The following is a 22912-nucleotide window of genomic DNA, read 5'->3' as shown; positions in this document are numbered from 1 at the left end:
CATCTCCCATCCACGGAGCAGAGGGTCTTTTCCCATTAGCAAATCCAGCTTCTCCTCCCTGTAATAGCTTCAAAAATGCTTCCAAGAGTAATTATCTACAAGCTGAGCACTTTCCAAGCGTTGCATCCCAAATTTAGCCCCCGTAACCTCAGATGCTGACCCCAAGTGTTTAGCCAGTCTCCATCCTTGCTGGGCAGAGCAATGGGTGCACCTCCCGGCCGTGCCCACCAAAGATCTGAGCCAGAGAGGCTACTGGGGAGGTGGGGGATGCTTCTAAAGGAGACATCTTTGCTTCCAGAATGAATTCGCCTTTGTGATGGTTAAATGGAAACGCAAAGTGTTATTCAATAGCGGTCCCTGGAGAATGGTCTTCCGAGGCTCTTTCATTTCTTTTGGCTGCTGCCCAGTATTGTCTCTTTGTTTTTCGCAGATTGTAGGATCTGGAGGGTAGAAATACGGTAGTCTTCTTTGGGCGGAAAGCACCATGCAAGCTTGTGAACCTGTGTGGAGAATTTGATGAGTCTAAATAATTATTTTTATGAGCGCAATTTGGCTACTAAATCCAGCAGGCAGAGCTTCCTTTTGTTCTTTTGGCCATTCATAAAATCCCCTGTCTGGGCAGTTATTGATGGAACCAACTGATTTTATTTGAAACATTGAAATCCCAGTGGTTTTGTACCAAATAATTTTCATGCCTTGGTTTTTTTGGTTTTTCTTTTTCAAGCAGCATTGCACAGTGCATTGCCATGGTCAGAGAAACTTGGGATTTCCCTAGAATTCAGTTTAGCCTTCCCTGCAGGCAGGCTTCCAGAGAATGACTAAAGCCACGATCCTGCACCATCAAAGTCAGTAGGAGTGTGAACGAAGCTGGTAGGGACTTTCCAGCCATCTTCAGGACTGTCACCATAACACGATATGCTAATCCTTGGCATCCACGCCCTTTGCTCTTGGGCTGCTTTGCATCACTTCTCTTGAAGCCGACAACCTTTTGTGGCTCCTTCGTGTGGTTTCGTGTTGCAGGCTGGGAGGATAAGGTAGATTCCTTAAAGCCGTATTTAACCCAAAAGGGAGTTTTTTGTTGTAAGCCGGAAGTGAGCTACTATCAGAAAGGCAATATTTTGGGGGTAAAATCGTGTTTGTTAAGATTTTAATGAGACCCTTGGAATAAATATCTTCTGAAAGAGTAGAGAAGTCAACCCATGTAATTACAGCGTTATTTCAAAGCAGGTGGAAAGCTAGAGGTTTTCCTCCTAATAAACGATGAACATTTGCAGATGGGAAAACAGAAGACCTTCTGCACACACAGGGCAGGCAGAAAACTTTCTGGAGACCTTACCTGGAAATCTGATGTAAGAAACACAAAAACCTATAAACAGGAAATAATAGGAATCTGAAAATAATCCAGACTGGACAGATTAGGGATTTGCTGGCCTCAGACCTTTCTCCGTTACATACTGTCCCGTCTATCATGAATCTTAACAGATCTTTCTTGTTTTTTCTGTTTCACTTCTGCAGATATAAGTAAACAGAGAAAAGAAGGAAAGATAAAGTTGCTGCCTTAACTTGCAAAATCAGTCCAGTTAAAATGTGAGATGTGGAACTTGGATTCAGTTCTCCTCCCTCCAGCATGAGTGTTCAGGAGGAAGGACAGCCCTGGGTGGGATGTCAGCCCAGGAGACCTGGAGGGCTCATGTGAGCCTAGGGTTAGTGTGCCTTACAGAGAGGTCCAAGCAGGCTGGACAGCACTCTGATCCGCAGTAACTCCTAGAAATCCATCTCTCTTGCAGGCAGGTCTGGCAAGCACCTAAAATAAGAATAACCTTCCCTGTGCTCCATGCATGAAGATCCCTTGGCTTGTGCATCACGTTGGCTTGTGCAACATCAGGTTACTGTGGGTGCTGTCCACCCCCTCACACAAAGTACACTCAGTACGTAGAGCAGATCTTAGTTTCCAGTGACACTCATGACAAATCTGCCTCTGCTTTCACTTAGTCCACAATTTTATCCTCTGTGTCTTTCACAAGTGAACAAACAGGCACGATGTTCCAGTTCCTGGTGCCTTTTCTTCTCAGTATTGTCCAAACCCACGTCTCCCCGTGGGTTAGAGTATTTCTTTCTCTTGTGGTATTATGTTCCCATGAGGCATAATTGAAACCTCACCAAAATAAATTATTTTGGATGTACTTGTCTGTGGTTGCTGATGTTGGAAACTCTTTGGGCTTTTGTGCTCCCTAACAATTACCCGCTGGCTGGTGGTAGGGGCTGTTCAACCAGTGGTGGGGTTGGGTTGTGGGCAAGCTTAGGCGTGGGCAAGCTTAGGCATGGGCAAACTGGGAATTGGCACTGGTTTGAATTCAGTAGTTCCATGTGTTTTTATGGAGGTGCCCAGCAGGACCAGGTCTTACCTGGGTGGTTTCTGGTCCCACTGGAAGTGTCTTGTCCCTTCATACAGGTAGGTTTAGGTGGGATGATAGTAGGACCCATGCTGCTTTCCTCTGAACCTCTTGTCACTTTTATCCAAGGAGCTGTGGTGTTAAATCAGTGAAATGAGGTTTTTAATGAAAAGATATCAGTAGGTTTGTAAGCTAACAGTGTTATCTCGCGAATTGAAGCACGGCTGGTTTGTACAAGGTGTCAAGTTGAAAGCTGTTCATTCTGCATGATGTCTGCAACACAGACTGGGGAAGAAGTGCATCAGACTTAGGGGTTATAAGGATGGCAAGGGACAATAGAGCTTTTTAGAGCTGGGTTCAGATTAATTCTGAAAATATGACCTCCTCCTACCCCCAGAAAGTGAGAGCAGTTGCTTGTGATTGTGACCCTTAGCAGGTTTCAGGGTAGGAGTGCTACCTCCAGCTGGGAAGCCACCAAATCCAACTTAATTAACACTTCTCTGCACCCTGGCACCCAGGGGATGTAAAGCTCATCATGAAAACCTGACCATAACCGTGTGGCATAGCTGTCCCTTCCACGTTGATCTGAACCTCCCCCAGAAACCAATGGCAAGGAAGATCTCATGCACCCACTGTTGGCACCAGCTAGGCTTCTCCAGACGCCTGACTGTCTCTGCTTTTAAGTCACAGCAAGTAAATTCTAATTCCCTTAGCTTGGTTGGGTGTGAGAAACCCAGGATAATTGCATTTAAATTTGTTGAAACAGGTTGCGAGATTTGCCAGCTAATGGTCTTGAGTCGCCTTTCCCTTTTCATCCTTCAGTGTGTGTGTGCACGCATGCTGATGGTGTTTGTTCTGTTTTTTTTTAATAGCAGTTGGTGCTTTACAGGAGGCATGTCAGGCAGGAACACCTTGCAGCCCTGATCTGGCCAGCTCCAGCGTGTGGTACCTGAGCACCACAGGTAGTCAACAACTCCTAGTAGAGAAGAGCCTGTCTCCTGCTGTGCATGTGGTTGGAGGAAAAAGAACTAAAAGGGTAATTACTAGGTGCAGGGACACAAGAATTCCCTATTTTGGGCTTTTATGGAAGGGAAGGTTTAGTTCTTTATGGAATGTTTCCCCTCATGCCATCTCGTCACTGGTGGATCTGCTGATGCTCTGTTGGTGTTGGCAGAGGGAAGGCCTGTTCAAGCCATCTTGATGCTCTCTTTTGTCGCTGGGAGTAAATATCATGGTGGATAAGAGAAGGGATGTTTGTTTCTAGGATAGCCTCACAGAACTATAGAGCAGCCCAGGTTAGGAGGGACCCTAAAAGATCATCTGGTCCAACCTTTTGTGGGAAAAGAAGCCTAGATGAGCTGATCTAGCACCTGTCCCATAGTCTCTTGAAAACCTCCAGCAATGGTGACTCTATGACATCCCTGGAGAAGTGGTTCCAGTGAAAAATTATTCTTACAGTAAGAAATTTCTTTCTTATACTGAGATGAAACCTCTCCCATTGGAGATGTTACCCTTTGTCTTCTCCATGTGACTCCTTGTGAAGAGGGAGCCTTCATCCTCCTTGTAGCCACCCTTTAAGTACTGGAGTACTGCACTGAGGATCCCCTGAGCCTTCATTTCTGCAGGAAGAGATCTAGACCTTGAAATAAAGTGGGAGTTAGTCTTCAGGATGGTTTCTCCTTTCACCATCCAGTTGCTGTGTAGCCACGAGGCTTTTGTGCCAGACTGCATCTAGTGAGGGCTCTTTTATAAATACTGATAGTCTATTTGTGATTTTGGCTCTGCAAAGTCAGGATGTTAAAAGCAAAAGGGCTAGGGCATGAGGGAAGACACAGACATGAGTGCAGGGGTGGTGGTGGCTGTTTTGACTTTAACAGGACCAAGGCACATGGCTCTTAGGCAAGTGAATCCCTTTGGCAGGGACTGAAAAAAGCAGAAAGTTTGCTTGCTGGGCAGCAGGAAGATGTGGTTTCCATTTCTGGCTGGACTGCAGGCTGCGTTCATGTCTTGGAGCAGCTCCAGTTGTGAACCATTGCTCTTCGCTTTTAATTTGGATATGTTTTGCTTCCTGCTCCAGTGGATGTAACATCGTGTCTGGTGTGGTGGCGATTCTGTCCTGGGAAGCTCATCACTCTGCTAACAGGGGATGATCACGCTCCTCTCCCAGTAGAGTTGCCCATGAGCCCAGAGCATTTGGTGCATCACAAGTGATGGTTTCCTGCAGGTCAAAAACATTTGGGTTCAACTCCCTGTTCATGGATGCTCAGAGTGGTGCTGCATCAGCTCAGAAGAGGCAAAAGCAAAAAACAGAAGAGCCAGATGTTGAATGAAGACAGGGAATTCAGGAATTTTCATCTGTCATGCAATACCACTTGACCTTCGTATCTTAGGCTTGAGGAGGGGAGGAGAAGTCTCTAGGGCCGAGAGGATCCTGTATCTAGAGCTATTCCTGCAACATCATCCTGACTTCTCAGAGATAGGACAAGGGGGTTTATTTTCATCCTAGAAAACACAGGTCTCCTTTTCTGGCCGTCTTATCCCTAGCCACCGCGTATCACCTACCAGGTTTGTGCAGAGCCCACTATGACACTGATGCAAGCGTGCAGATGTTGGTGCTTTCTTTGATCTTGTTCCAGGGGTGCTGGCAGAGCTTACAGTCTGTGTTTTAAATCAGTTTGGATTCACATTACATGATTTCTGGCTTGGCTTAATGAATTTTATCCAGATTCAGTGCTCTTATCTCATTCTGTCCCACTTTGCTGTGCGTCTGGAAGGAGAAGTTTGCAGTTGCTGCAATGTCCCCATTTACCTTTCCTACCAGCATGCAATGAAGTTGCAACCATCCTTTCCCTGTATTTGATGGGAGGAGCGTAAAAACATGGCTCTGCTCTGAAAAAAGTAATATTTTTGAAGAGTCTGAGATGGTGGTATTACAGGGGGAGTGAAAAGTAAGTGTTTTTTGATGTAGAATGGAGGGAAATGGGGAGAAAGTGCTTCTCAGCCCCTGCCATGGGGATTCTGGGGCAGGACTGGGAACTGGTTCCCAGTTTAATTCTTTCTTTCGAGCATTACCCTTTCTTGAATCACCATTTGGGTGAAAGTTCATGTATGTGTATAAATACAATTATTATTTTTTTTAGTACCTTTCTTTTGGCAGCATATTCAGAGCATTCTCAGTTTCTTTTATTCTATTTTATAAATATGTGCATGAACCTCTCCCTGCTCTCACAGCAAGATGCTTCTGGTGGTGCGGGAAGCTGCAGGTTCGCAGCCCTGCTCTGTGCGCACAGCATGGCTGCAGCTTTCTGAGCTTATTCCACTTTCGTATCGTCATGGTAAAAGCTCCTCTTTTTGTCGTCTCGTTCACCCCCCCTCCCCGCTACTTTTCCTTTCCCCACAGCGTATGTGCTGTCGAGTTTGATTTATAGCCTTGAAAAGGAGACTCTAGTTTGAAGAATTAATGGTATTTGCATATTTTATTTGGAATCTCCCCCGGCAGGCCCGCTGCAGCCCAGCACCGCTGCGCAAGCGGGTTTTTCCTTGCCTTTTTTTTTTTTCGGTCATTCAGATTTAGCAGCAGAGGTGAAAAGTTTAAACAGTAAAACCAATAAAACCACATTTATGTGACAGATAAATTGTTTTGAGACAGCTTGCCCTGAGCTGTCAGGTTTCCTCCTGCCAGACCTCTCTGCTACAGAGCACGACCCAAGGCAGAGCCCTGTGAGCGCCGGCAATGCCAAGCACTGTGCGGCAGCCGGGGGCCAAAGGTGCCGGCCCCAGCAATCCTCGGACCTGCCGTGCTGGCAAGATGGATGTGGGCAAACAGTTGTAAAATACACAGGCTATCCGTCACTGTCGTGAGCCGGCTGGGGGGAGCCTGGCTCTTCCCAGCGCTCGGGGAAGGTCCAGCCTGGGGTGGGAGTGCATGTGGGATGGGGCGTCTTTAGAATCATAGAATCATTCTGGTTGGAAAAGACCCTTAAGATCAGCCAGTCCAACCGTTAACCCGGCACTGCCAAGGCCACCACTGAACCATGTCCCCAAGCACCACAGCCACATGGTTTTTGAACACCCCCAGGGATGATGACACCCCCGTCCCCGGGCAGCCTGTGCCAGCGCCTGCCAGCCCTTTCGGTGCAGAATGTTCCCTCACACCCAATCTCACCCTCCCCTGGCGCAACGTGAGGCCGTTTGCTCTCGTCCTGTCGCTGGTTCCTGGGGAGCAGAGACCGACCCCCCTGGCTACAGCCTCCTGCCAGGCCGTTGCAGAGCCACCGGGTCCCCCCCAGCCCCCTTCTCTCCAGGCTGACCCCCCCGCCCCCCCAGGCTGGTGCCCCAGCCCCTGCCCCAGCCCCTGCCCGGCTCTGGACACGCTCCAGCCCCTCAGTGTCTGTCTGGCCGTGAGGGGCCCAACGCTGAGCCCAGGCCCCGCGGGGCGGCCCCACCGGTGCCCAGGGCAGGGGGACGGGCGCTGCCCCGGCCCTGCCGGCCACACCGTTTCGGACACCAGCCGGGACGCCGCTGGTCTCCTGGGCCACCTGGGCACGCTGGGGGCTCATGCCCAGCCGCTGCCAACCAGTATCACCAGATCACTGGGGTTTCACTCACGTGCTTATTGCACTCAGTGATGTGTGCAGGTGGAGCTACCTGAATGGCATGGTGATGAGAGTAAAGAATTCATAGAATCACAGCATGGTTTGGGTTGGAAGGGACCTTAAAGCCCATCCAGTCCCACCCCTGCCATGGACAGGGACACCCTCCACCAGCCCAGGTTGCTCCAAGCCCCGTCCAGCCTGGCCTGGGACACTGCCAGGGATGGGGCATCCACAGCTGCTCTGGGCAGCCTGTGCCAGCGCCTCGCCACCCTCACAGGGAAGAATTTCTTCCTAATATCTAACCTAAATCTACCCTCTTTCAGTTTAAAACCATTGTCCTATGTCCTGTTACTAATGGGCAAATAAAAAGTCTGTCCTTATCTTTCATATAAGCCCCCTTTCTATACTGAAAGGGCACAACAAGGTCTCCCCGCAGCCTTCTCTTCTCCAGGCTGAGCACCCCCAACTCTCCCAGCCTGTCTCTGTGGCAGAACTGCTCCAGCCTCTGACCATTTCCGTGACCTTCTTTGGACCTGCTCCAACAATTCCATAAAGTATTTCACCTCGACCGCCCCTTCAGGCTGGTGCCAGTGCAGTGGAAGGTGTGGTGGTGCATCTTCCACACCAGCAAAGCCCAGCAGCCTTCTGCGGGAGAGCAACGTTGCTTCAGCCCAGCTGAGTTTTGGTGAGCTGGAGCAGAGCTGAAGGAAAGCTGTGGGATGGGGGTGGCCGTCATGCCAGGGATCGTGTATGTGTCGTCTGGCCCTGGTTGGAATGGCAAGCGTTGGCTCGGGCTCGTGAGATGGAGAGCAAGAGCTGAGCTGCCCTAGATGGCCATTCATCTGTTTTTTGCTTTAGAATCTCCCCATGCTGGATTAGGCACACTCTTTCAACGTGCATGGAAGGTTTCTCCAAGCCCTCTCGTTACCCATCCTCTGAGCTCCTGCACGGCTCCCTGAGCCTCTGCTGTCCTCTGTAGCTTCCTGTTTATAACACCTCCCGATGTTTTTCATTTCATCTTCTCCTAACCCACTTCTAATCTTCATCTTTGTTATTTCGGTTCTTCTTTTGTCCCTTTCTCCTGAGGCGTTATTTCCACTCCTTGTGGATGGCTACCTGGCCCCTCGATGGTCTAACCATGCCCTTTCTGCGGCAATAACTCGTGCTGCTTTGTTTGTGGTTTGCCAGAGGCACGTTCAGCTCCCCCTGGGCCACCAGCAAGAGGATTTCAGTGCGTTGTGGGGGGATCTGATTTAGCCTGTACAACCATGCCACTTCCCCCAGCAGCCAGCAAACCCGATAGAAATGTTTTGGCCCCGCTGTGCTAGATGAAAAGAGCCTGTGAAATCATGTTTAAGGTTGTCTCTTGATGGTGCCCCTTGGAAAAAACTCCTGCCAATGATGTTCAACCCGGGTTTGTAGTTAACACAATGGACCCACCGTACAAAGCCGCGCGGGACTGCGGGCTGGAAAAGCCCTCTTAGGTCTCGGCTAATCCGTCCCCCCCGCCAGCCAGGGGATTGTTCCCAACAGCTTGTTTTCTTTGCCCTGACCTACATAGTCAAAAAGAATCTTGTTGCACATTTTTGTTTTGTACCTTGAGGTCTCGGAGGAGCTAAATCCCCTTCTTGGCAGGGTGGGATGTGTTGTTAAACAGTGCTGGAGCCTCCAGGAAAACCATGGAGACGTGGGGACAATGAGCCCTCTATGGTCTTTGCTTGGCCGTGGGATGGTCCTCCTTCTCCATGCTTCAGCAGTGGGTGCTGGGACACACAGACGTGGGCGATGAAGATGTCCGTGCACTTGGCAGCCTGTCCTGCAATAGAGTGGTCACAGCAGCTCTCTGAGGCAAAAGGTTGATGGTGGGGGGTGGGGAATGTAGCTGCTCTTAATTAACCTGTTTTAGACGATGGAGATGAAGGCTGCACCTCATACATCCTCAGCTGTGATCTGCTGGGTGGGTGGATGGAGAGAGAAGTCCTCTTAGGGGTGGGTGGGTCCTCATGTGGGACAGACGTGGGAGCTGCTGTTTGGGTTTGAAGGAAAATAAGGATGTGAAAGGTGAGGTGGAGGAGGGCATTTAGGAAACCCGGTCTGTAGTTTGGTCATCCCTCACCTGAATCAGCTGGGAGCAATGGGGCACTGAGGGGGCCCTTTGCAGAGGTGAAGGGCTTCAGGTGCAAATTTTATGGGTCTGGAGCAGGGACCATCACAGACAGCTGAATTAATCTGCTTTTGCCTTACCCTGCTGCCAGGGGCTTGTGGTTTCTCTTACAAATGTCTGGAAACCACCTGGGACTCCCAGTCATTCACCCAAGATGAACCCCTGAGGTCCTGAATGGGTCCCACACCTCCCCAGGGAGCTCTCATCATTAGAGATGCTTACAAAGCGCTTGGAAGATGTTGAGGTGTAGCAAGTGTGCTGAAAAAACCTTGTGGCGTGCTTCAAACAATGCTGGGGGTTACTTGGGGACAGAAGAATTTTAATTGTGTGGTGACTCTGACCCCAGAAGTGCCCTCCTGCCACAGCTGCGAGCATCAGGGCGCTGGGGTTCTTTGCCATACACCTCATTGGGCGCTCTCAGTCCTCATATCCCCTGTACCACTAGTTCACCCCCAGCGTGGAGATAACGTAGCAGGAATGCACTGTGGCTAAATTAATACAACCCTACATAAATTAACATTAAATATTAATAAATCTATAATTTAATATGAATAAGTTAATAAATATTAGCAAGCTAATATTAAATAAATTAATAAAGACTACAAACCATTTTTTGTCACTAACTCTACCTGCCCAGGATCTTTTCCAGCTTTCAGATAAACCACCTGCTCTCTCACCAGCATTTTAATATCATGTATCTGTTTGTTTTTTCTTTCCGGCGGCTGCTTCAGCTCTTAGATCTGTTCATCCAGTGGGACTGGTCAACATATTTGGCTGACTACGGGCAACCCACGTGCAAGTATCTTCGCGTGAACCCGACGACAGCCCTCATCCTGCTGGAAAAGTGAGTGTGGGTCTGGACACCCGGGATAGTTTTCGTCCCCATCTCGCCCTGGGCAAGCGCGTGTTTTAGTAGCTCGTTCCATCGTGTGCAGTGCTGGGATGGAGCAGCCTGGGGAGCAGGAGGCTCCTTGTGATCCAAGGAGCAAAGATTGCCCCCCTGGGTGGACAGTGAGAGGTTAAATAGAAAAATCCTTGTTTATCCCATTAACCTGAATCCCAGGTTTTGTACCAAAATGCATTGACTTGGCTGAGAGTCTGTCTTCTTGCTTCACTGTTCAGCAGAGTTTTCTTTGTCTTACTACAGAACTCCACTGTAAAGGTGTATCTCAAGCTCCTAAAATAATTTAAAATTGGCGAGCCTGAAGGTACATGTAACTTCCCTGAGTCCGTCAGTGTTGTAAGAGGCATTTGGACAGTACCCTTAATAACATGCTTGAGCTTTTGGTCAGCCCTGAAGCGGTCAGGCAATTAGATTAGATGATTGTTATAGGACACTTCCAGCTGAAAATATTCTCACCCTCTCCCTCTCCTTTTACTCTCTTGGATCCAGGAAGAGGCTCAAGTGCTAAAAAGCCCAGCTATGGGACAGGGACGGTGCCTTGAGGTGGCTGTGTGCTCTGGGGATTGCCCTTAGCAGGGACATGTGCTTTGATAAGGCTGAATCTGAGCCTCTTTGAAGCCTGTAGCTCATATGCTTTGCACAGCTTCAGCCCAAACCCTGCAGATGCCAAGGAGTAGCGCTGGGACATGCCGGACAACCACCACATGGCATCTGGAGAGCTTTGGGATCCCTCCTGAAGCACAGAGAGGCTTGTGCCAGTCCTACAAGCCAGCAGCAAGGAAGGAAAGCTCATGAGTTTGCTGCAGACCTGAAGAGTGAGATTTGCTTCACTTGTAACTCCTCTAGTATGTGGGAGAGAAGTGCCACCAGGCACCCACTCTGCCCATGGTAGGAGGTGGCCCAGCTGACCCTTTCTCTAGGTCTCGCTGGGAGGATCAGCCCTACTCCTACCCCCTCTGCTACCATCAGACCTCACAGCTGGTCTTCCAGCTGAGCTGACAGAGAAGTAACCTGCCAAAAATTATAATTAATAATTTTCCAAGCAGCTCACGCCGTGGGCACTCCACTGCTAAGACTTTTATGGAGGAGGAGGCAGGATAAGCAAACTGCAATTAGATTTAGTTAGATTTACCGTGAAATCAGACCCTGAGGAGGAATTTGAGTCATTTTTTGGAGTACCTCTCTCTATTGCTGGCAGAGTAGGAGCCGACTAGTTTAGTGTTGGGGCTCTGCTTTTAGAAGACCCACCTCTTCTGAGCTTTGGAGTCTGTATTATCTGCCGCCCACCTAATCGCACCGCCGCCTCCTCTTCTGCTAATTTCACAGCAACTCATGACATCCAGGTGTTATCAGTATGGTACACAGACTAAACTTAGGTAGCTACTGTGTGTAAAGCACTTTTATACATTACAACAATGTTTTTATATACGTATTTTTAAGTGTTGTGGAATACGTTGTGTTATTCGCAACGTATTCACAACCCGACATCCGTGATGCAAATGTGTGAGGTATATTGAGAACTATCAGTAAAATGGTAAAATAAAGAGCTATCAGGAATCTGAGAGCTGGGACATGAGGCAGCTGGAAGAGCTAGGGAATTGGAAGCAGGCAGTGAACTGGGAGCTGTGGCAGTTGCTGGGAATGCAGTAGGACAGGAGGGCAGCTCCATGCTCCTGGCCTTTCCCCAGGTAGTACTCGAGCATGCAGCATCCATGCTCAGTGGTGGTATTAAAAAGCCACAAACCCCAGCTCGGCTTGCCAGCCTTCTCTCCAAAAGGGATCTCATTTCAAGGCCCATCTTCATGTATCCAGTTTGCTTTCTGGAGGCAGCCCCGGTGGTGTCACCAGGTTGGCACTTGCACCTCCTGCATCCTTGTGGCGTGGCATCACTGGCGTGGCATCACCTGCATGCTCCCGTGGGCTCTGCCCTCTCCCCGCTCAGGCTTCAGGCCCTCTGGGGAGTCTCTGTGTGTCATCCACCAGCTCCCCCAAGACTCTGCACTTACCTGGCCACAGCTTCAGGCACATCTGCTCCCCTCCACACTCCGAGCCCACCTCTCCAGCCCTCTCCCTAGGCAGCCAAGCTTTGCCGACAAGGCGACGTGAAATTCTGTTCCGCTGGTTCATTTTGTAACCTGTTTTCATCATTATCTCTTTTCCTAATCACACATCTCTCATAGGATATCACGAGTGTAAGTATGCTGCTTGCTTGGGCTTTTACCCTCACCTTGCAGTGACTTTATTGTTTGATTTAAATGGAGCACTAAATGATCTAAATGCAAGCTGTCTTTGAAACGGTTCCCTCCGGTAACTTTATCGTCTCAAATGCACTAATTAGAGCTAAAAGAGGAGCTTTTACTCTGTTGCTTTTTTTTCTTATAGATTAATTTAAACAAAGCTTGTCTCTATTGAAGGTGGTGTTTGTTGACAGGAGTGGGGACAGCGCTGAGCTCTCTCTTTCCCTTCTCTTACTTTTAATTTTTGCACTAACGCACAGGGACCACATTACAAACCTAGGCTTGGTTGTCACAGGGCTCTGCAGGCAAACACTCTAAAGAAATAAAAGCATCAATCCTCCAAAGAGCTGCTTAGCTGCTCAGAAGCATTGCCTCCCTCTTTCAGACCTGATAATTCGTGATCTTTGGATGCACTGCTTGATCAGGGATGGGATGCTTCCTATAGCCGAATGCTGGAACTGAAACAGGCTGGCGTTTCTGAATGCCTTTGACACGGACCACAATGTGTCGACTCAGTGTCCGTCTGCAGGGCTGCGATGGCAGAACCAGAGCTGGCGTGGTCTCCTCGAGCAGATCTGCAAGCTCAGCCTCTCCCGAGGATGCCATTCCCAAGGATGCCTGGTCCCTGACACAGCACAACCCGAATTCTGCAGGATTTTGTCCCCTGTAGGCAACTTAGTTCGTTAATACTTAATAACTTAGTGCCTCTACCTTCAAGTGATGCCTGGAGGTACCAACAGCTCCCGTCCCTCCCAGACACTGGTCCTCCCTTTAACAGATCCACCTGCATGGGTTTGTTATGGGATCAGCGCTCCAACTGTAATGCTTTTCCTGATCCGGTAGCTTTATCCATGCAACGCCTTTCTAATCGTTCAAACGGACATGAAGCTTTTCTTGCATACAGCGTGCATTACTTCATAAATATTTCATGGACCTGAACAGCTCCCATGGGATTGGAGATGGCTTCGAGGATGCCCAGGATGAGGGGGCTCTTAGGGCAGAGGACGCTTTGCTGTAAATTCCCCATGCGTTACCTGGGGGTAACTGCAGCAGGCAGTGATGGAGAGTGATGGGTACAGCGCTGGGTGGAGGTTTCTGAAGGTACAGGTTTATTTCCAGTGCCTCTGATGTCCCCATATAGCCTGTGAAAGGCAAACAGAGCTCTCAGCCCTCCTGGTAAAGTGCTTTGAGACCTGCTGGAGCTGTATAGTGATGCTGGAGCTGTCCTGTGGGAGGATGCTTGTTTCCAAAATTCATGATGCTGGGACACCTCTAACCTGTGCGACTCAAAAACACTGCTTCCCATCAGTGCGATCGCTCCCTGGTTCTTGCAGCAGAGCAGCTGGCAACCTACTTAGGTTAAAAAAAAATAGAGAAAGAAAAAAAATACTTATTTTGCTGAATAAAAGTGCTCCAAGCTATCTTGTTACTGTTGGGAAAGCAGCTCGATTATAATCCTGTGTCTTTGGGCACTTATAACTTCAGCAAATTAGCCTTTGGGATAAAGTTGTTATCCTTGTTTCCAGTTCCAAGCTGGATGGTTTGGGGCACATTTCAGATTCCCATTGGCTCTTTTTAGGAAGATTGAAGCGTGAAAAACCTTAGATTTATTTTTTTTTTTAATCGGCTAAATAAGTTTCAAGATGTTTGATTTGTACTGTTAACTCAAAACTTCCCCTGTTTGACAAAGTGCCAACTTCCCAGGGACTGTCAGCACTGTGTCCCGTCACTTTAATGCTTCATTTAGGTCCCCAGAGCCGAAAACACAGGTTTATTATCTCGTCCAACACCATCAGCCTCTGCCAGATCTGATTTACGGAGAAAATCATTTACAAATTGTGGTGTTACAGAAGAGCGGTGCCGGCTGAAAAGCAGCAGTTGGATGTTGGGAGCCTGTTACCTTCAGGAGCTGTTGAAGGGTTGCCCCTTGTTGGGGTGGTTTCCCTTCCCAGCACATGCCCTGCCTGCCTAAAGCTCACGCTTGGAGCGTGCACTGAGACCTTGTCCCCCCCTGAAATATGCATCCGCAAATGCAAGCATGCATGAACCCCCAGCTTTGCATGACAGAGATGGAGCTGCACCAGCTTCGCCTTCAGGTCCCATCCCACCACCCGTGCTTCTTGTCTCCAGCTTTTTGGAGACCTCATGGAGACCAGTGCGCTACTTCATGTAATTTTAAAAGAAGTACAAATCTCAGGAAGATTTATAAATTGAGAAAACCAGTGCTGGATTCCTTCCCTTAATATAAATTATACTATATAATATTGTATAGTATTTTTAAGTTCACAACTCCAAACCTTTCTGGCTGCCCCAAAAGCTGCATCTCTTGTCTGCATGCAATGCACCATTTCAAGTAAGAAGCTGTAATGCTGTGGATTTGATGCTAATTTTTTATTTCCTCCTAATATTGCAGTGTTGTCAGTTACCACTTCAGAAGCTGACATGGGGATGTAGTGAAACGTGTTTGGAAGGGGAGAATGAGAGACTTTATGGTTTTCATGCATTTTGGCATTCAAGATAGACCCTATGGTGACATTGATTGGGATTTGCAGGGTTTAAAGCAGAAATGGAAACTGTAAAACCTGCACATGGCTTGGTATGCCCATCTTTACACAAAAAGGTGATAAAAACTGGGGTAGAGCCTTTAGATGCAGTCCCATCCTCTAGCAGAGCCTGAGTATGGGCACTTCACTGTGTGATTCCGTCATGGGGCTTGGGTGCAACGTTGAGCAGTGATACCTGTGCCATAACCTCTTTCTGCTCTGTGCAGGATGAGAGACACGAGCAGAAAAAACAACGTTTTTGCCCAGTTTCGGAAAAACGAGAGGGACAAGCAGAAGCTGATAGACACCGTGGCCAAGCAGCTCCGCAGCCTGATCAACAGCCATCACTCGTGAGGGACTCGGGGACCTCCTGCCCACGCCGGTCCCTGCGCCACAGCCTTCCACATGCCTGGACTTGGGATTCTTGTTCAAAGAGATTATATGTATTTTTTTATTCACCTGTATAGTATTCATGAAACCTGCCCTGATGACAAAATGTTCCTTGTTAAACAATCCCGGGGAAGATGGGTGGCACTGCTCGTGAAGGTGGTGTCAGGAGTCTCCTATTATAAACTTCTATTTTCAGGGGTTTATAAAGTGATGGTAAATCTTGAAGCCTGAGAGAGAAGTTCACAGAGTTCACACCCAGATATTTTTTTTTTTAATAAGCCAAATTTAAAGAATTATCTGACTTCCTTTTGTTAACTTATTCACTTGCAGAACAAATGAAAACAAAAAATATAGGGAGGAGTCATGGTTTCAGGTTCTTCTCATGGGCTCCGGTAAAAGGAGCACGTTCAGAAAGAGGGTCACCCGTTAGCGTGTCTGGCCAGCTTGCATATTGGATTTTGTTAGGAGAAGAGGCAAAGTCATTTCCCCAGCTTTTCTCCTCTTTTTTCCCTCTGGGGACTGATTTCCACCTTAGGCTGCAGATTGCTGGAGCTGCAACCCTTTCCCGCATGTTTGTAATCAGCGTAGCCACCCCCTGAGCTTCATCTCTAGGACCTGCCGGTGTCTTTTGGACCTGCACTGAATGTAGAAGGGCTTTGAGACCTGCCTCATTAATTAAATTTGAGAAGGGAGAACCAGAAGGTGATCTGGCAGGGTGTCCTGCGGCACTGGGGGTCTGGTGCTGGGGTGCTGTGGCTCACATCCAGCACGGTTGGGTTGGGAGAAGAGGGATGCTCAGCAGGGACGGTGCAAAGGCAGGCTGGGCTCTGCCAGTGTCCAGGGCTCTCAGTTCAGGGTTTTTTTCCTCTCTGCATCGCTTTTCCATGCTGGTGTCCTGTCTTTCCTCTCCTGACACTGTGCGGTGGGGTAAAGTCCCTCTGCTTCCTGCGAGCGCCCTGGCTTGAGGAGCAGCCCTGCAAACTCACCACCAGCCAGGACCCAGAGTGGGAACCTCCTGAAGGTCCCTGAAGCAGAGGTGGCTGGAGATGCCCCATGGAGCAGCATCGCTCAGCTCCCCCCAACTCAGAAGTGCCTATGGACAAAATTCCCCTCTGCTCTGAAGGTGCCCAGACATCCTCTGCTCAAAGCAAGACAGCCTTTGAGGAGGATGGGAACACTACCAACAGGACTTTAATCCCAGGGTTCAGGTTACAGAGAGAGGGGGCTTTCGCCATTATCTTCTCGTTGCCCTTTTTACTCTAATTACTGCAAGTGAAAGCTTACCCAGCTGGTTCCCCCACCTCCCAAACCCTGACATTAAAGGGAATTAAAATCTTCCTGGTGGATGTTACAGCCCTGGCAGTGCTGCTTCAGCACGGGCAACATCTCCTACCCTGGTCTGAAGGCAGTGGGTGCTCAGCCCTCAGACTGCTCCTGGACATGGAAGGGTGCTTTGCTGACCTGCAGAGCAAGGTTCCTTCTCCTTCCACTCCCTCAGTGCAGACTCCTGAAGCTATGGAGGGGCAGGACTTGTCCGCACGTCACCACATGGCATTTCCAGAAGGGCAGCAGCATTTTGTGGGTGCATTCAGTCCCTGTGCTCTCTGACTACATGCACTTTTTTGCTGAGGGGGGCTCTTCTGACCCTCAAGCTCTGGATGCGTGAAGGGGGTGGTGCTTTGTCTTCCCTCCTTGTTCCTCAGCAATACTGGTTTTTTGTTTGTTTTCTTTTTGATAAGGGTACGTGTTACTTAACCCTGAAAATAAATAGGCACGTTATCAGCAATGACCTTCTGGGCTGTTGTCCTGGCCCAGCGGTCTCCAGCCATGAAGATCAGTGGATTATTTTCATTAATAAGAGGGAAGAACCAAACCTGGCCGTACGGTTCCTTGCTTTTGAGGGGGATCAGAAGTTACTTTCTTCTTAATGCCTCTTTGAAGTATATGTAAGAAGGATGGAGGGGAAAAGAAGCAGCTGAACGAAAGTTGGTGTTAGCATGGCCAGAAATGGATCATCTTTGTAGATACATCTACATATGACCCAGCGAAGGCTTTCAGAGGGACAAGTGAAATGAACTTCAGCCCATTCCCTGCTGGTGACCTCTTTCTTGCTGTCCGAAATGAGGGACCTGAGCGTGAACCAGGCTGGAGGCTTCACCATGACCCCTGTGAGCCCCTGGCAATCCCCAGCTTGATCTTGGCATCCCAAATCCTGCAGAACAGAGAAGAAAAAAATTCCCAGCATGCTGGACTCCGATAGAAAACTCTTCCTCGCCACATTGCCAGGGAAGGGAAGCAGATGGGCCCTTATGGTCCTGGCACCAATGGGAGAGCCCTCAGCCCTCCAGCCAAGACGTGTCCCATGAGCCGCAAGACCACGGGGCACTTTTATTCCTCCTCCCCATCCCTTGGCAATGCCACCATGGGAGAGATGTGGGGACAAGAGTGCAAAGGGGTTGTGAAAGCAGGTGAGATCAGCTGGTTCAAGTATCAGACCTGAGCTTCTACCCAGAGGATGGAGACTAAGACAAAATCCCAGCTACCCAATGGTGACAGTAACAGGGGAAGCTTCTGTCCACAGGGTGCTTCGGTTAAGGGCCATTAAATGGTAACAAGCACTTTAAAATCCTTCAAATCAAGCTGCTACAGATGCTAGCAATGGCATCACTGAGCATCAGCAAGCATGACAAATAAGGCACTCCGGCATTTCCAGATTTTATTAGTGGGAGTATAGACTGTCAAACACTATTTTTAATCATTTTTGTCAGCTGCTGGCTTTGCTGCCAGGTGAAGGCGCTGCTTTGAAGCCGGGATGATTTTTCTCTCCTCTGTGCCAAGTGCGGGATGAAGGGAGGAGGAGCAGGCACCGCCAGGCAGCATCACCTCCTGTCCCCGAGACACAGGGAAGGGGCTTTGGGCTGCTGTTGGTGTGAGCCGAAAAAAGCATCCAGCTCCTGCTGCTGCCTTGAAACTCCTTCCCCCCCTCCCCTCCCCCCTTTCCCAGGGGTGACCCCTGTATTGCATTGCACAAGGTATACCTGCATAAAAACCCCAAAGCAGCTGGGTCTTGGGGCAAGACCTTGTTTCAGATGCTCCAGACAGCTCCCAGCCTTCCCCATCCCACATCCTGGCTCTCTTTCCCGTCGTCTCCACCGAGCTTTAGTTAAAAGAGGAGTGACACAGCATTACCATGTTTGCCCGGGGTGGATTTCCTTGCTCCTTTAAGCTCTGCTTGGAGAGGCCGGGATTGGGATCCTGCAAACTGGCTTCTGGTGCTCAGAACTTGCTGCTGGGAAAGTCAGACTCGGCCAAGGGAGAGATGCAGCGAGTTTCTGATTTCGGGAGGTCAAGCACCTAACCGCAAGTCACAGACCGGGATAAAAAATGGCATTTTGGTGCTCTGGTCCTAATTAACTTTTTGTTCTGAGAGATGCAGTTCCATCCCTTCAAAATAAAATTAATCTTTTAAACAGATTGCTTAAAAAGCCCTGGAAGACATTTAAAATCCCCTCTAAATCTCTCGCTAATGATTGGTATCCTCCAATACGGATGGTATTGCTTACAAGGGAAAGGTTGTTGCTATAAATTTATAAAGGGGATGGGAAACAGGGGCAGAACCCGCTGCTATAATTGAAGATTTGCAACCCCTAAAACAAGTAATGCTGCTATTAACACCTCCATGTACATACATTGAACCTTCTTTAGTTATTTTTTAAGCAGTGGCTGTAGAAAAAACTGGGTTATCCTCCACATTTTCCCTGACCCAGCCAACATATTTCAGCACCAGTGGGAAAAAACAAACAAACCAAAACCCAAAAAAGTCAAGTTTGGCTTCCTGAGAAGCATCTGCACATCTTATCTTCTGTGTAATCTTCAGGGGTTGTGCAGGCAGCCCAGGGGTTGGGAATAATTTTATATAAGGTCTCTAAAGTGCTAACTTACAGCCCAAACCGTACCTATACATGAGGGGGATGGCTTCTGTTAGACATCAGCGCGTGTGCATGTGTGTGAGACAGAGGAGAAGGAGGTTTTTTCTGGGGTTTTTTTGTTGGTTGGTTTTGGGGTTTTGGTTGTTTTTTGGTTGTTTTTTTTTATTCCTAGGGCTGGAGTTCAAGTCAGATGCTCTTAGTGATTTTGCATTGTTCTACATCCAACCGCAACTCCAGGCTCTGATGACAGGGGGAGAAGCTGGCTGATGCTTTGTTTGAGGGGCTGTTTTGGTTTTGTTTTCTTAAAAATTGGCTGCTTTTGTGCTGCTGCAAGAATGGATGTTTGGGCAGAAGGCGTGGGCGTTTGCATGCCGGCCCCAGACTGTTTGCAAGATGCTGGGAGGCAGCGTGGAAAGGGGAGGCTGAGATGGAGTCGGGGCCAGCCCGGTGGCATTGGCTGCTGTCGGCACCTCCTGTGCTGAAGCCGTTTTTAGGGTAAAAAATCCTTTACCCCCTGAGGTAGCAATGATGGGAAGTGGCAGGTGAGGGAGGTTTGTGATAGGTGTGCCTCCAGCATCCCTTCAAACCAGTATTCAAACCCCAGGCAGAGAAGTCTTTGCCCTTGGTTGTTTCCTACCTCTCCATCACACCCCCATTTGGCTTTTCCTTTTGATTCTGAATTGGGTTTGGTGGGTTTTTTTAGACTGTCAAATGGTTTGGAGCATCGAACCAGCCTCCCATGCTCCAGCTGGGTGCATGTCCCATTCCCTGGTGCCACGGGGCTGCTGGGGTCTCTGTGCCCCATTTCCTCTGGTTCCGTGATGCCCAGAGACCCAGTGTGCGTGTGTCCCCACTAGCACGACTCGTGTTAATCACACCGCTGGGGAGCTGGAAGGGAACACAACTGACAAATAAATCTCATCCCAAATGACTTCAAGATGGGCCCATCTCTGCTGTCAACTGGGAAAGTTGTGTGTTTGAGGGAAGCGATCCAAATACACCATGCTGTGGGTGGGGTTCACCCCAAAAACACCAAAGGGAGAGGGGGAGCTCAGCCTGTGAGCTGGGGACCGGGTTGATTTGCTTCCCCTCCAAAGCTGCTGCTGCTGCTGCTGGGGTCTCAAGCCCATCCCTTGCCCCTGGGGCCGCGCTGGGTCCTCGGGGCCAGGCTGGGGGAACTTTGGCCGGAGGGAGCATCCATCCCACCTGCAGCTCCTCTGACTTGGGGGCAGCACCCCAAAACCTCCGTGGGCAGCTCAGGGTCAGGCTTCTGGAATCCAGGCTGCACCGAGTTGTTTTCTGCCTTGGCTCATCCCTCTTGATTTTATTTTGACATAAAAACACACCCACACCCCAGTCCCCATCCCTCCCTGTCCACTGGCTGCTTGTGTTGCCTTTTCTCTTTTTTTCGGGGGGGAGGGTGGGGGTGGGTGGGGAAAGGATGTGATTTGGTAAACTAATGTGGTGAAAACAGCTTTTTTTGCACAAGTCGTTGCACAATAAGGGGAAAATTTAGTAAATTAGGTTTAACTTTAAAGGGAACTTTTTTTTTTCCTTAAAACTTACTAGCAGAGCTACTGATTAAAAGAAAAAGAAAAAGAGATGGACTGATTAAAAAATGGACTGCATGGTTTACAAGTTAAATTGCGTTAGAAATTAGCATGTTGATTTCAACTGTACATTTATCCTATTGTAACTTCTATTAAACAATACAGCATAACTGTTTAAATAAGCGCCGGTGCTCGCTGTGGCTGTGTGCATCACTGCGAAGGCACTGCCTTTGCCTTCACCTCGCCGGAAAAAAAAAAAAATCCTAAATACCATAAAAGACAAAATTCAAACATCTCTTTTGTACCACCAGCAAAGATTTGCTGCTTAAACACCCTGATTTACAGATTGTCCCATGGGGAGACGACCCTTTAACGACCGCCGCCTCCCGCACCCCGTGTTGCATTGCCATGCTGTGAGCTAAAGCCAAGTTTTGCCTAATTTGGTGGCTATTTTAATTGGTTTCTATCATAAACAAGCATGATTAAACCCAAGCCTGGTGTTTTAAGAAGTAGCCGCCTTGCTCTTGTTGATTACATCTAGGTTTGCAGATGGGGAAAGTAATCCCAAGTAGGAATTAAGGCTCTGGAGGGCAGAGCAGAGATAATAGGCAGTTCATCGAGGCAGAGATGCGGAGCTGCATTAGCTTTCTATAGGAAACCTTTTTGCCCGCTCACATTGCATGTTTTCTTTCATGGTATTTATCATCCTTTGCAATTTGATTATTATATTAGCATGTTGGTCTTTTTCTTTTTTTCTTTTCTTTTTTTTCTTTTTTCCCTGGCCCTAACTGCATTAGGGTATTAGATTCCCCAAATACCTCCCAGCCTTGGCACTGAACATGCAGTAGACTTTGGTTTCTGTAAGATGTTTGACTTGGTACCACACGGCACGTTGATTAGGAAATTAAAATGATATAAAATCGACATGACACATGCTAATTAAAAACTGGCTAACTGGGATGTCTCAGCGTGTAATCCTAAACAGAGGCACAGCACTGGGGCATCTCCATGGGGTCAGGTGATGCTGAGCGTGCCAGGCTGGGGGGGACGTGGAGGTCCTGCCCCCCTGGTAGGGGTGATGGGGAGGTCTGGTGGAAGGGCTCAGGCAGATGATGTGGTTCAGTGTGTAGGAGTGAAGGATTTAGGGAATGTTCATGGGGTGGGGGACTCCCTCGTGGAAGGCAGCAGCTGTGTTAAAGGATCCTGGATGGATTGTATTGCATGAATTTCTCTAAAACCCTTTTTAAGCTATGTATCCCTTTTGGTTTCTGTCACTTGCTGGGGCAGGGAGTCCCGTGTGTTAGTTCAGTGGAGTGGAGAGGAAAAGTGCTCCCTGGTGCCTGATTTTAACCAAACCCCTGCTAAGGGTGTTTGCATGGGCACATGGAGCAGAAGAGGATAAAAGGAGAATGGGAACACACCAAATTTAATCTGTTCAGCTCTGAGTATTCTTGGGTGCTACCTGTTAATTGCAATCATGAACAAAGGGGAAAGTGCCATCTCCTCCAACTGCAGGTCCAGGTGGGACCCCAAAACTGCACAAAGTCCCCCAAGCTCGGCCAGCCCACCCTGTGACCAAGCAGCCGGCACAGCACCATGGGTTGGCCTGATGTCTGCTCCCACAGGGCAGCTCTGTGTAAGGTGCCTGGGTGAAGGACTTCAGCGCTGGCCCCTGCCCCCTTGGTTTGGTTTATTTTTAGTGCTGAGCCGTGCTAAGAGCAGACCAGATGCTCCAGGCTCAGGACCGTGCTACAGGGGATGCACAGCCCCAGGTGGGAGAGCTGGAGATGTTCTGCATGGCTGCGGTGGGAGATGGTGGGCAGAGATCTCCTTGGACCATCCCAGCCAGTGGATCAGTGAGCTGCAGCCACAGGTACATTTTGGGGTGCAGATGCAGGATGCTGCAGCACACAGGGAAGTTACACCAAAGACTGGGTGATACGGTGTGTGTGGGCTCTGCCTGCACCTAAAGCAGTGCCAAAGCAGGGTCAAACCTCACTGCAGCTGAGTGGCACAGCAGAGCCACTTGGTTGTCCCCATGCCACCAAGACTTTGACCCCAGGTGTCCTCAGGACTTCTTGTGACACACACGCAGACACAGAGACACACACACACAGAGGCACACACACACACAGACACACACACAGAACACACAGACACACACACACACACCCCCCACACCCCCCACACCCCCCATCCCATGCAGA

The 22912-nt window shown here is 49.0% G+C and overlaps 1 protein-coding gene across 4 annotated transcripts in view; it reads left to right on the top strand.

Moving 5' to 3' along the window:
- The window catches only part of EXOC6B (exocyst complex component 6B), a 311854-nt gene extending 290966 nt beyond the window's left edge, over positions 1–20888 (top strand). For 3 of the 4 annotated variants that reach the window (XM_080379561.1, XM_080379560.1, XM_080379559.1), the window contains 2 exons: positions 9884–9996; positions 15064–20888. In XM_080379561.1, the coding sequence (XP_080235687.1) occupies positions 9884–9996; positions 15064–15190 (240 nt within the window). In that variant the 3' untranslated portion in view covers positions 15191–20888. The other variant, XM_080379562.1, reaches the window with a different exon arrangement.
- The last annotated feature ends 2024 nt before the right edge of the window (positions 20889–22912 follow it).

This window comes from Falco punctatus (genome assembly GCF_963210335.1).
Source record: "Falco punctatus genome assembly, chromosome: 1".
In the NCBI taxonomy this organism is placed as follows: domain Eukaryota; kingdom Metazoa; phylum Chordata; class Aves; order Falconiformes; family Falconidae; genus Falco; species Falco punctatus.
This window is presented reverse-complemented; position numbering and strand designations above follow the sequence as displayed.